General features: G+C 42.8%; 1 protein-coding gene across 1 annotated transcript; it reads right to left on the bottom strand.

Moving 5' to 3' along the window:
• Positions 1-2,945: 2,945 nt before the first annotated feature.
• LOC117227701 (uncharacterized) lies at positions 2,946-5,717 on the bottom strand. Its single transcript, XM_076528342.1, has one exon. It carries the CDS (start codon positions 5,715-5,717, stop codon positions 2,946-2,948), a length of 2,772 nt encoding a protein of 923 aa, XP_076384457.1.
• Positions 5,718-13,388: the final 7,671 nt, after the last annotated feature.

Below are 13,388 nucleotides of genomic sequence, written 5' to 3'. Positions count from 1 at the left end.
TTCACAGTCATTCGAAACACATGATTTAGCTTCAAATCAATGCGAAGTAGAAGGTGTAGCTTCAAATCCATGCAAAACAAATGATTTGCCTTCAAATACTGGCGATATAAATGATTTAGCACCAACTGAAAGCGATACAAGCGAATTAGCTTCTAATTCATGCGAAAAGAAAGATTTAGCTTCAAATACTTGCGATATAAACGATATAGATTCAAATGAATGCGAAACAAACGAGTTAGCTTCACAGTCATTCGAAACACGTGATTTATCTTCAAATCAATACGAAGTAGAAGGTTTAGCTTCATATCCATGCGAAACAAATGATTTACCTTCAAATACTAGCGATATAAATGATTTAGCTTCAAGTGGAAGCGAAACAAGCGAGTTAGCTTCTAATCCATGCGAAAAAATGATTTAGCTTCAAGTACTTGCGATATAATCGATATAGCTTCAAATGCATGCGAAACAAACGAGTTAGCTTCACATTAATTCGAACACACGATTTAGCTTCAAATCCATGCGAAGTAGAAGATTTAGCTTCAAATCCATGCGAAACAAATGATTTAACTTCAAATACTTGCGATATAAATGATTTAGCTTCAACTGGAAGTGAAACAAGCGAGTTAGCTTCAAATCCATGCGAAACAAATGATTTAGCTTCAAATACTTTCGACATAAATGATTTAGCTTCAACTGGAAGCGAGATAAAGGAGTTAGCTTCACATTCATGCGAAACACATGATTTACCTCCAAATCAATTCGAAGTAGAAAGTTTAGCTTCAAATCCAAGAGAAACAAATGATTTTGCTTCAAATACTTGCGATATAAATGATTTAGATTCAACTGCATGCGAAACAAACGAGTTAGCTTCACATTCATGCGAATCACATGATTTACCTCCAAATCAATTCGAAGTAGAAGGTTTAGCTTCAAATCCAAGCGAAACAAATGATTTTGCTTCAAATACTTGCGATATAAACGATATAGCTTCAAATGCATGCGAAACAAACGAGTTAGATTCAAATCCATGCAAAACACGAGATTTAGATTCAAATCATTGCGAAGTAGAAGGTTTAGCTTCATATCTAAGCGAAACAAATAATTTAGCTTCTAATACTTGCGATATAAATGATTTAGATTCAACTGCATGCGAAACAAACGAGTTAGCTTCAAATCCACGCGAAACACGTGATTTATCTTCCTTGCATTGCGCAGTAGAAGGTTTAGCTTCAAATCCATGCGACACAAATGATTTAGCTTCACAGTCATTCGAAACAAATGATTTAGCTTCAAATCAATGCGAAGTAGAAGGTGTAGCTTCAAATCCATGCAAAACAAATGATTTTCCTTCAAATACTGGCGATATAAATGATTTAGCACCAACTGAAAGCGATACAAGCGAATTAGCTTCTAATTCATGCGAAAAGAAAGATTTAGCTTCAAATACTTGCGATATAAATGATTTAGATTCAACTGCATGCGAAACAAACGAGTTAGATTCAAATCCACACAAAACACAGGACAAAGCTTCAAATCAGTGCGAGGTAGAAGCTTTAGCTTCAAATCCATGCGAAACAAATGATTTAGCTTCAAACACTTGCGATATAAATGATTTAGCTTCAACTGGAAGCGAAACAAGCGAGTCAGCTTCTAACCCATGCGAAACACATGATTTAACTTCAAATCAATGCGGAGGAGAAGGTTTATCTTCAAATCCATGCGAACCACGTGATTTAGCTTCAAATCAATGCGGAGTAGAGGGTTTATCTTCAAATCCATGCGAAACAAATGATTTAGCTTCAAATACTTGCGATATAAATGATTTAGCGTCAACTGGAAGTGAAACAAGCGAGTTAGCTTCAAATCCATGCGAAACACATTATTTATCTTCAAAGCAACGCAAAGTAGAATGTTTAGCTTCAAATCCATGCGAAACAAATGATTTAGCTTCAAATACTTGTGTAGAGGTGCGTCGTGTGAGCACCTGATGTCGTTATTCCGCGATATTAACTATCTATCGGGTTGTAAGGCCGACTACGCTTTGCGACGGAATAGGACGATATCGTTGTCCGTTTACTTAAAAATGAACAACTATTTTACTTAGTAGTTCGTGAAATGAGACTTAGACTGGAGTGACGAGCGATGTTGAACGATATGGACGAGGTTACGCAGGAGTGAAAAAAGGACTGTTTGAGGTGGTCAAGAGTTCTCGTTTTTATATGTTTCTCGCCGAGAGAAAACTTGAAGATCATTGGTTGATCGCGAGGTGGAAAGGGACCTTAGGAGTCCCGGTCGTACCCAGTGTCAGGTAGTAAGAAATCCCGGAAAAGGCGACCGAAGGGATGCGTGCTGGCGACCCTGTCATAAATTAAGGAAATGTTGCCGATGAAGTGTGCGTTATCCGAAATTGCAGAAATTACTCTATTGCCGGAAAGGAGACGGGTCGAAGGAATTGGAAACTGCAGGCGAAGGCTCCACGAAATTGGAGGCGCAACGAACGTGACTTGTGTCAACTGCACGTTGAAGGACCGTCAATTTGCCACGCTGCACCGAAGGTTCCCGGTAAACAAACTGTTTTTTAGGGATTGAAGAAAGGTAGTCCGTCCAGGAGAAAGTCGGGCGGACACGGCTGGAAAATTCCGTTGCAAGACGGAACATGCTCCCCCCGTTGAGAGGGTACCGATCAATTACAATTCGCGGCCTACATCAGTTGGTAACGGTGCAAGTTGTCTGATGTTTCGTTTAATATTGCCTTGCACGGTTTGGATGGTGACTGCTCGGATGATGCCGTCTGTACCAGGGTGGACTTCGAGAACCCGTCCGAGGGCCCACTGCATGGGTGGTAGGTTGTCCTCTTTAACGAGAACGAGCGTTCCCGTCTTGATGTCATGGCTGCCGCTGGTCCACTTGTGGCGAATGTTTAGCTCATTGAGGTATTCCTTATATCATCTCGCCCAAAAATCACGTTTGAGTTTCTGGAGATGTTGCCAGATGGAGAGTTTGTTCGATGGAGTGGTTGTGAAGTCGACCTGCGGTAATGTGTTGAGTGCGCTGCCGATTAAGAAATGTCCTGGAGTTAGAGCACAAAGATCGTTCGGATCCGAAGACAATGGAGTGAGAGGCCTTGAGTTGAGAATTGCTTCGATTTCGATGATGAAGGTGTTGAGTTCTTCGAAAGTCAGCAATTCGTTGGCTATCACTCGTCTCATGTGGTGTTTGAACGACTTCACTGCCGCTTCCCATAAACCTCCGAAGTTTGGTGACCTTGGTGGAATGAAATGCCAGTTGATCCCTTCGTTGGTCAAGTAGGCATCCACTTTGCGTTGATGATCCTGTGAACTCAGCAGTTGATGAATTTCTTTGAGCTCTCTATTTGCTCCAACGAAATTCGTTCCGTTATCGGAATAGATGGCGTGACATTTCCCTCGTCGAGCAGTGAATCGACGTAAGGCTGCCAGGAAGCCATCGGTGGTCATGTCGCTGACTAGCTCCAGGTGTACTGCCATCACAGCGAGGCATACAAAGACAGCGACGTAGACCTTGATTCGGTTTCTGTTACGGAACTTCTTCTCCTTGACGAAGAAAGGACCGCAGTAGTCGACCCCGACGTTGTTGAATGGTCGATCTTCGTTGACGCGAGCTTTTGGCAGATCTCCCATCATGCATTCTGTGTTTGGTGGATTTGCACGGAAGCATTTGATACACTGGCGGATGACCTTCCTTGTTTGGTTTCTGCCATCGAGGGGCCAGTATCGTTGTCGGGTACTGTACAGCGTGGCTTGGACACCAGCGTGCATGCTGCGTAAATGTTCGTTTCGCAAAATGAGCGTTGTCAAATGGTGCGATTTGGGAAGCACGATCGGATGTTGTTGGGAATATGGGATGTCTGCATGCTTCAAACGTCCTCCCACTCGGATGACGCCGTCTCGATCGAGGAATGGGTCGAGCATGTTGAGTTTGCTCTTGCGGTGAACCCTGCGACCTTGAGATAAATCTTGCATCTCTTCGGCGAAGCATTCTCGTTGTGTCAAACGGAGTATGGTTTTGTTGGCAGTGTTCAATTCCTCGGCTGACACAGGTCCCTTGAAGCGGTTGTCCGGTTTGAATCGAAGGCAGTATGCAACGATTCGTTGCAATTTGGTGATCGATGAATACCGCTGCAGTATCTCACACGAAGCTGCTGTCGTTGTGAGTAGACATGTTTTGCTTCTGATTTCCGGTAGCATGTCCAAGGAAGGGAGTTTGAGCTGAGGCCAGAAAGATTCGTCTTGCGATAGCCAACTTGGACCGTGTTTCCAAACGGAGTTTTGGATAAACTCAACGGGCAGTTGACCGCGTGATAAAGCATCGGCAGGATTGTCCTTAGACAGCACGTGTCTCCACATATTGCTCGATGTCTTCGTTTGGATATCGGAAACTCGATTCGCTACAAATGCTTTCAGCAAGTGTGGGGAAGAGTTGATCCAATGGAGGGTGATGGTTGAATCGGGACAGAATATGGTTTGGTCAATTCTCACGTGAATTGAATTAAGAACGGTGGCATACAATTTGACCAATAATTGTGCGCCGCAGAGCTCGAGGCGTGGTAAGGTGACTGACTTGAGAGGAGCTACACGAGATTTTGCACACAACAATCTGGATTGAATTTGGCCGTTGGCATTGCTGGATCGCAGATAAATGCACGCTCCATAGCCAATCTCGCTGGCGTCGCAAAATCCATGGAGTTGAGTGGCTGCGACGTCCGACAGAAGAATTGGTCGTGGGAAGGCCATGTTGTTCAATAGGTTGAGTTGTGAGCAATAATTTACCCACGTGGAATGTATGTTGTGAGGAACGGATTCATCCCAATCCAATTTGATTTGCCACAATTTTTGCATGATCAGCTTGGCAGTGATGATAACTGGACCAAGTAATCCCAGTGGATCAAAAATTTTGGCAATGTTAGAGAGAATCGTCCTCTTGGTGACTCTCGTATCGACAGCGATCGGTGTCACTGAGTAGACTATGGAATCTTCGAGGGAATTCCATGCCACGCCGAGAGTCTTCAATGTTTTGTCATCGTGGGCTTCGAGCTTGACGTTGACACTGCCTTCCGGAAGTCCTTGAAGGATGGTGGGACAGTTTGATGCCCATTGACGAATGTTAAGACCTGCGTGATGCAACAAGTCGATAACTTCGTCCCGGATGCTGATGGTCTCTTCTACGGTGGCTGCTCCGGTCAACAGGTCGTCAACGTACAAGTCGCGTCTCACGATGTGTCCCGCATACTTGAATCGATGTCCTTCGTCTTCGGCAAGTTGTTGAAGACATCGTGTGGCTAGAAATGGAGCCGGAGATAAACCGAAGGTGACGGTGTTGAGTTTGAAGGTTTTCACTTCGCCTCTTGGATTGGTCCAGATGACCCGTTGAAATTTCCTGTCTTCCTCGCGTAGAAGGAACTGCCGATACATTTTCTCGATATCTCCGGTAAGGACGTAATTGTGAAGTCGAAACCGAAGAATATGCGAGAAAAGATCCTCCTGAATGGTTGGTCCGACCATGAGAGTTTCATTGAGAGAAACCCCTGTGTCGGTTTTTGCCGAACCGTCGAAGACTACACGAAGTTTGGTAGTCATGCTGGTTTCCTTCACGACTGCATGATGAGGCAGGAAAAACCCATGGTTGTTGTTTGGGTCAGTGTCTTCGGACATGTGACCGAGATCCAGATACTCTTGCATGACTGTGGTATATTGATTTTTGAAGGCTGGATCTCGTTTGAATCGTCGTTGCAGTGAGTTGAAACGTTTAAGAGCTCTGTTATGGGAATGTCCGAGACAAGCTGGATCCCTTTTGAATGGTAGTGCGACGATATATCGGCCGGTGTCATCCCGTTGCACGTTGCGCTGAAAATGCTCCTCGCAGGCCAGTTCTTCTGAGGAGAGATGACGCGTAGATGGTCCTTCTTCGATCTCCCAGAATCTCCTTACGTCGAACTCAAGTTGAGTGACGTGACAAGTCCGCTTGGGGGGGTTTGTCTTGGTTCGCTGAAGACTGCACTCCCTTGGTCGGCTGCGTGGCATCGTTTGGCAAATCGTCTGCCTCTCTGCTCGTTGGAGATGCTGACTCGTCGGTGACTTGTGGAACTGTATTCCTTTTCTGCTGCGTGGATTTGATGGAGGAAGGCGTTGGTCGTTGTTGTTCTCGGCTTGTTGTAGAACTAACACTGCCACCAATTACCCACCCTAATTGGGTCTTTTGCAGAAAAAGCTCAGGTCCATTGCGAGGTGAAAGGTCGATTTGCCCGACGCTGAGCAGCGAAAGTGTTATGCCAGTCCCCAGTAGCATGTCGACTGGAGCTGGCTTGTGGAATTCTGGATCAGCAAGTTGGAGATTTGCTGGTATCTGGATAGAGCTCCGGTCGATGTGTTGTTGTGGCTCCGTCTCCGAGATGTGGGGGATAACGAGAAATTCCAGCGTTTTCTCGAATCCGCCGGACTTCGATCGGATCGTTGCCGTGAGTGAGGAAATACTCGACGTCGTTAGTTGGTTTAATATTGTAATGGACGTTGAGCATTTCTTCTTGCGTAGCTGGAGCCTTGACGCCAGCCGTTCCGTGATGAAGTTTGCCGTTGAACACGTGTCCAACAGCGTTCTGCATCTTGTTAACTGGTTGAGGTTGTCATAGATTTGTAGTATTGCGGTGGTCATCAGCTGGTTGGATGCTGACTGAGCGGAGAGAGCAGTGCATCCATGGATCTCGGACGCTGGTCATGCCGGACTGGTCGAGGCTTCACGTGCGTTGTCCGTCGGCCTTCGAGATGGTGAACCTCTTGGAGTTCGTGGAACGTGCAGTAGCGTGTTGTGATTTTCATCACAAATTCGGCAGCCTGACGCGTTGCACTGCTCAGACGTGTGCCCCTGGCGTAAGCAGTTGGAGCACAAAGATGCCCGCTTCACCGACTGGATGCGCTGGTTCACTGGAAGGGCGTGGAAACCTTCGCATCGGCTGATATAGTGCCCGCTGCGTTTGCAGTAGGAACACTCGGTTTTGAAGCTTTTGGTGTTTGTTGCGAACACTTTGGATGGCTTGTTTGGCGAAGAATTTCTTGGCTTAGGAAATTGTCGTCTTGATGAGGTCGGTGAAGTTGGCTTCTTCTTCGTTGGTGAAGCAGTCAACGCTGGATCCGAGGCGACTGATGTCGTCTCCAGGCTTCTCGCTCGTTGTGTGAGGAACTTCATCAACCCTTCGATTTTCGGCAGCTCGTTGTCCTTGAGGGTGTGATCGAAAGTTAGCCTGATTTGTTGCGTGAGCTTGGGCAACAATATGGACAGCAGGAGAGTGTCCCAATGCTCTACTGGAACCTCGAGAGTTTTGAGGGACCGAAGATGTTGTTGCACGTGGTTCACGAATTCTCTCAAGGTAGCAGCAGTTTCCTTGGCTACAGGCGCTGTTTGCACTAGAAGATCCACATGCCGCGTGACGATTAGTCGTTCGTTGGCATACGTTTCTTCTAACAGTCGCCATGCTTGTGTGTAGTTGGGCCCAGTGGTTGCCATTGCTCCGATGACCCTGGCCGCTTCACCAGATACTGCTGATTGCAAATATTGCAATTTTTGTACATTCGACAGGCTCTCCTGACTGTCAATCATGGAGAAGAATTTGTCCTTGAATGACAACCATTCTTCGAATCTTCCGTCGAAGCGTGGCAGGTCTGCCTTGGGCAGCTTGACGAATGGTCCAGATCCTTGCGTGGAGACTGGAGAGTCTCGTTGATCAACAGTGTTGGTGGCTGTTGATAGCAGTATTTCGGCTTGAATGACTGCTTCCATGTATCGTTCTTCCATGGTGCTGCGTTCTTCCTCTTGGTCTACGCTTTCTTGAAGGACTTCCAACTCGGCTTGGATGTCGTCGTACGCCCCGTAGACCTCCTTTAGGCGCTGTAGCCTGCAGGTTAAAGCGGTGTGGTTGGGAGCATCCTGATACGTTCGTAGGTACTTTTCGAACAGTGTCAGTTGCGTTTTGATGCCGCCTCTCTTTTGACGTAGAATCTTGACGTGCTGTGAGCTTTCTGTGGCCATGGCTTAGAACGATGAATCACCACAACACAATAATTTCGTTGTTAACGTGGAATTCACGACTAAGGTCGTCCACAGGTCGCGAAATCCGGCTCGAAGGACCAAAATGTAGAGGTGCGTCGTGTGAGCACCTGATATCGTTATTCCGCGATATTAACTATCTATCGGGTTGTAAGGCCGACTACGCTTTGCGACGGAATAGGACGATATCGTTGTCCGTTTACCTAAAAATGAACAACTATTTTACTTAGTAGTTCGTGAAATGAGACGTAGACTGGAGTGACGAGCGATGTTGAACGATATGGACGAGGTTACGCAGGAGTGAAAAAAGGACTGTTTGAGGTGGTCAAGAGTTCTCGTTTTTATATGTTTCTCGCCGAGAGAAAACTTGAAGATCATTGGTTGATCGCGAGGAGGAAAGGGACCTTAGGAGTCCCGGTCGTACCCAGTGTCAGGTAGTAAGAAATCCCGGAAAAGGCGACCGAAGGGATGCGTGCTGGCGACCCTGTCATAAATTAAGGAAATGTTGCCGATGAAGTGTGTGTTATCCGAAATTGCAGAAATTACTCTATTGCCGGAAAGGAGACGGGTCGAAGGAATTGGAAACTGCAGGCGAAGGCTCCACGAAATTGGAGGCCCAACGAACGTGACTTTTGTCAACTGCACGTTGAAGGACCGTCAATTTGCCACGCTGCACCGAAGGTTCCGGGTAAACAAACTGTTTTTTAGGGATTGAAGAAAGGTAGTCCGTCCAGGAGAAAGTCGGGCGGACACGGCTGGAAAATTCCGTTGCAAGACGGAACAACTTGCGATATAAATGGTTTAGCTTCAACTGGAAGCGAGACAAACGAGTTATCTTCACATTCACGCGAAACATATGATTTAGATTTAAATCTATGCGGAGTAGAAGTTTTTGCTACAAATCCATGCGAAACAAGTGATTTAGTTTCAAACACTTGCGATATAAATGATTTAGCTTCAAGTGGAAGCGAAACAAGCGAGTTAGCTTCTAACCCATGCGAAACACATGATTTAACTTCAAATCAATGCAGAGTAGAAGGTTTAGTTTCAAATCCATGCGAAACAAATGATTTAGTTTCAAACACTTGCGATATAAATGATTTATCTTCAAGTGGAAGCGAAACAAGCGAGTTAGCTTCTAACCCATGCGAACCACATGATTTAACTTCAAATCAATGCGGAGTAGAAGGTTTAGCTTCAAATCCATGCGATACAAATGATTTAGCTTCAAATACTTGCGATATAAATGATTTAGGTTCAAATGGAAGCGAAACAAGCGAGTTAGCTTCTAACCCATGAGAAACACATGATTTAACTTCAAATACACGCGGAGTAGAAGGATTAGCTTCAAATCCATGCGAAACAAATGATTTAGCTTCAAGTACTTGCGATATAATCGATATAGCTTCAAATGCATGCGAAACAAACGAGTTAGCTTCACATTAATTCGAAACACATGGTTTAGCCACAAATCAATGCGAGGTAGAAGATTCAGCTTCAAATCCATGCGACACAAATGATTTAGCTTCAAATACTTGCGATATAAACGATAAAGCTTCAAATTCATGCGAAACAAACGAGTTAGCTTCACAGTCATTCGAAACACATGATTTAGCTTCAAATCAATGCGAAGTAGAAGGTTTAGCTTCAAATCCATGCGAAACAAATGATTAACCTTCAAACACTTGCGATGTAAATGATTTAGCTTTAACTGGAAGCGGAACAAGCGAGTTAGCTTCAAATCCACGTGAAACACATGATTTATCTTCCAAGCAATGTGAAGTAGAAGGTTTAGCTTCAAATCCATGCGAAACAAATGATTTAGCTTCAAGTACTAGCGATATAAATGACTTAGCTCCAACTAGAAGCGAGACATGCGAGTTAGCTTCAAATCCATGCGAAACAAATGATTTAGCTTCAAGTACTTGCGATATAAACGATATAACTTCAAATGCATGCGAAACAAACGAGTTGGCTTCACATACACTCGAAACACATGATTTAGCATCAAATCAATGCGAAGTAGAAGAATTAGCTTCAAATACAAGCGAAACAAATGGTTTTGCTTCAAATACTTGCGATAGAAATGATTTAGCTTCAACTGCATGCGAAGCAATCGAGTTAGATTCAAATCCACGCGAAACACATGATTTATCTTCCAAGCAATGCGAAGTAGAAGGTTTAGCTTCAAATTCATGCGAAACAAATGATTTAGCTTCAAATACTTGAGATATAAATGATTTAGCTTCAACTGGAAGCGAATCAATCGAGTTAGATTCAAATCCACGCGAAACACATGATTTATCTTCCAAGCAATGCGAAGTAGAAGGTTTAGCTTCAAATCCATGCGAAACAAATGATTTAGCTTCAAGTACTAGCGATATAAATGACTTAGCTCCAACTAGAAGCGAGACATGCGAGTTAGCTTCAAAACCATGCGAAACAAATGATTTAGCTTCAAGTACTTGCGATATAAACGATATAACTTCAAATGCATGCGAAACAAACGAGTTGGCTTCACATTCACTCGAAACACATGATTTAGCATCAAATCAATGCGAAGTAGAAGAATTAGCTTCAAATACAAGCGAAACAAATGGTTTTGCTTCAAATACTTGCGATATAAATGATTTAGATTCAACTGCATGCGAAACAAACAAGTTAGATTCAAATCCATGCGAGAAAAGAGATTTAGATTTAAATCAATGCGGAGTAGAAGTTTTAGCTACAAATCCATGCGAAACAAATGATTTACCTTCAAATACTTGCGATATAAACGTTATAGCTTCAAATGCATGCGAAACAAACGAGTTAGCTTCACAGTCATTCGAAACACATGATTTATCTTCAAATCAATGCGAAGTAGAAGATTTAGCTTGACATCCATGTGAAACAAATGATTCTGCTTCAAATACTAGCGATAAAAAATGATTTAGCTCCAACTGGAAGCGAAACATGCGAGTTAGCTTCAAATCCATGCGAAACAAATGATTTAGCTTAAAGTACATGCGATACAAACGATGTGGCTGCAAATGCATGCGAAACAAACGAGTTAGCTTCACATTCATTCGAAACACATGATTTAGCTTCAAATCAATGCGAAGTAGAAGATTTAGCTTGAAATCCATGTGAAACAAATGATTTAGCTTCAAAAACTTGCGATATAAATGACTTAGCTTCAACTGCATGCGAAACAATCGAGTTAGATTCAAATCCACGCGAAACACATGACAAAGCTTCAAATCAGCGCGAGGTAGAAGGTTTAGCTTCAAATCCATGCGAAACAAACCATTTAGTTTCAAACACTTGCGATATAAATGATTTAGCTTCAAGTGGAAGCGAAACAAGCGAGTTAGATTCTGACCCATGCGAAACACATGATTTAACTTCAAATCAATGCGGAGTAGAAGGTTTAGCTTCAAATCCATGCGAAACAAATGATTTAGTTTCAAATCCATGCGAACCACGTGATTTAGCTTCAAATCAATGCGGAGTAGAGGGTTTATCTTAAACTCCATGCGCAACAAATGATTTAGCTTCATATACTTGCGATATAAATGATTTAGCTTCAACTGGAAGTGAAACAAGCGAGTCAGCTTCAAATCCATGCGAAACAAATGATTTAGCTTCAAATACTTGCGATATAAATGGTTTAGCTTCAACTGGAAGCGAGACAAACGAGTTATCTTCACATTCACGCGAAACACATGATTTAGATTTAAATCAATGCGGAGTAGAAGTTTTAGCTACAAAACCATGCGAAACAAGTGATTTAGCTTCAAATACTTGCGAACCACGTGATTTAGCTTCAAATCAATGCGGAGTAGAGGTTTTATCTTCAAATACATGCGAATCAAATGATTTAGCTTCAAATACTTGCGATATAAATGGTTTAGCTTCAACTGCATGCGAAACAATCGAGTTAGTTTCAAATCCACACGAAACACATGACAAAGCTTCAAATCAGTGCGAGGTAGAAGGTTTAGCTTCAAATCCATGCGAAACAAATGATTTAACTTCAAACACTTGCGATATAACTGATTTAGCTTCAACTGGAAGCGAAACAAGCGAGTTAGCTTCTAAACCATGCGAAACACATGATTTAACTTCAAATCAATGCGGAGTAGAAGGTTTAGCTTCAAATCCATGCGAAACAAATGATTTAGCTTGAAATCCATGCGAACCACGTGATTTAGCTTCAAATCAATGCGGAGTAGAGGGTTTATCTTCAAATCCATGCGAAACAAATGATTTAGCTTCAAATACATGCGATATAAATGATTTAGAATCAACTGGAAGTGAAACAAGCGAGTTAGATTCAAATCCATGCGAAACACATTATTTATCTTCAAAGCAACGCAAAGTAGAATGTTTAGCTTCAAATCCATGCGACACAAATGATTTAGCTTCAAATACATGCGATATAAACGATATAGATTCAAAAGCACGCGAAACAAACGAGTTAGCTTCTCATTCATTCGAAACACATGATTTAGCTTCAAATCAATGCGAAGTAGAAGGTTTAACTTCAAATCCAAGCGAAACAAATAATTTAGCTTCAAATACTTGCGATATAAATTATATAGATTCAACTGCATTCGAAACAAACGAATTAGCTTCAAATCCACGCGAAACACATGATTTATCTTCCATGCATTGCGAAGTAGAAGGTTTAGCTTCAAATCCATGCGAAACAAATGATTTAGCTTCAAATACTTGCGATATAAATAATTTAGCTTCAACTGCATGCGAAACAATCGAGTTAGTTTCAAATCCACTCGAAACACATGACAAAGCTTCAAATCAGTGCGAGGTAGAAGGTTTAGCTTCAAATCCATGCGAAACAAATGATTTAGCTTCAAATACTTGCGATATAAATGATTTAGCTTCAACTGCATGCGAAACAATCGAGTTAGTTTCAAATCCACACGAAACACAAGACAAAGCTTCAAATCAGTGCGAGGTAGAAGCTTTAGCTTCAAATCCATGCGAAACAAATGATTTAGCTTCAAACACTTGCGATATAAATGATTTAGCTTCAACTGGAAGCGAAACAAGCGAGTTAGCTTCTAACCCATGCGAAACACATGATTTAACTTCAAATCAATGCGGAGTAGAGGGTTTATCTTCAAATCCATGCGAAACAAATGATTTAGCTTCAAATCCATGCGAACCACGTGATTTAGCTTCAAATCAATGCGGAGTAGAGGGTTTATCTTCAAATCCATGCGAATCAAATGATTTAGCTTCAAATACTTGCGATATAAATGGTTTAGCTTCAACTGGAAGCGAGACAATCGAGTTATTTTCAC

Source organism: Megalopta genalis, unplaced genomic scaffold (assembly GCF_051020955.1).
Source record: "Megalopta genalis isolate 19385.01 unplaced genomic scaffold, iyMegGena1_principal scaffold0373, whole genome shotgun sequence".
Taxonomy (NCBI): Eukaryota; Metazoa; Arthropoda; class Insecta; order Hymenoptera; family Halictidae; genus Megalopta; species Megalopta genalis.
This window is presented reverse-complemented; position numbering and strand designations above follow the sequence as displayed.

Coding starts and splice junctions, on each gene's coding strand:
- LOC117227701 (XM_076528342.1), bottom strand. CDS start 5,717: ATGCAAGAGTATCTGGATCTCGGTCACATGTCCGAAGACACTGACCCA.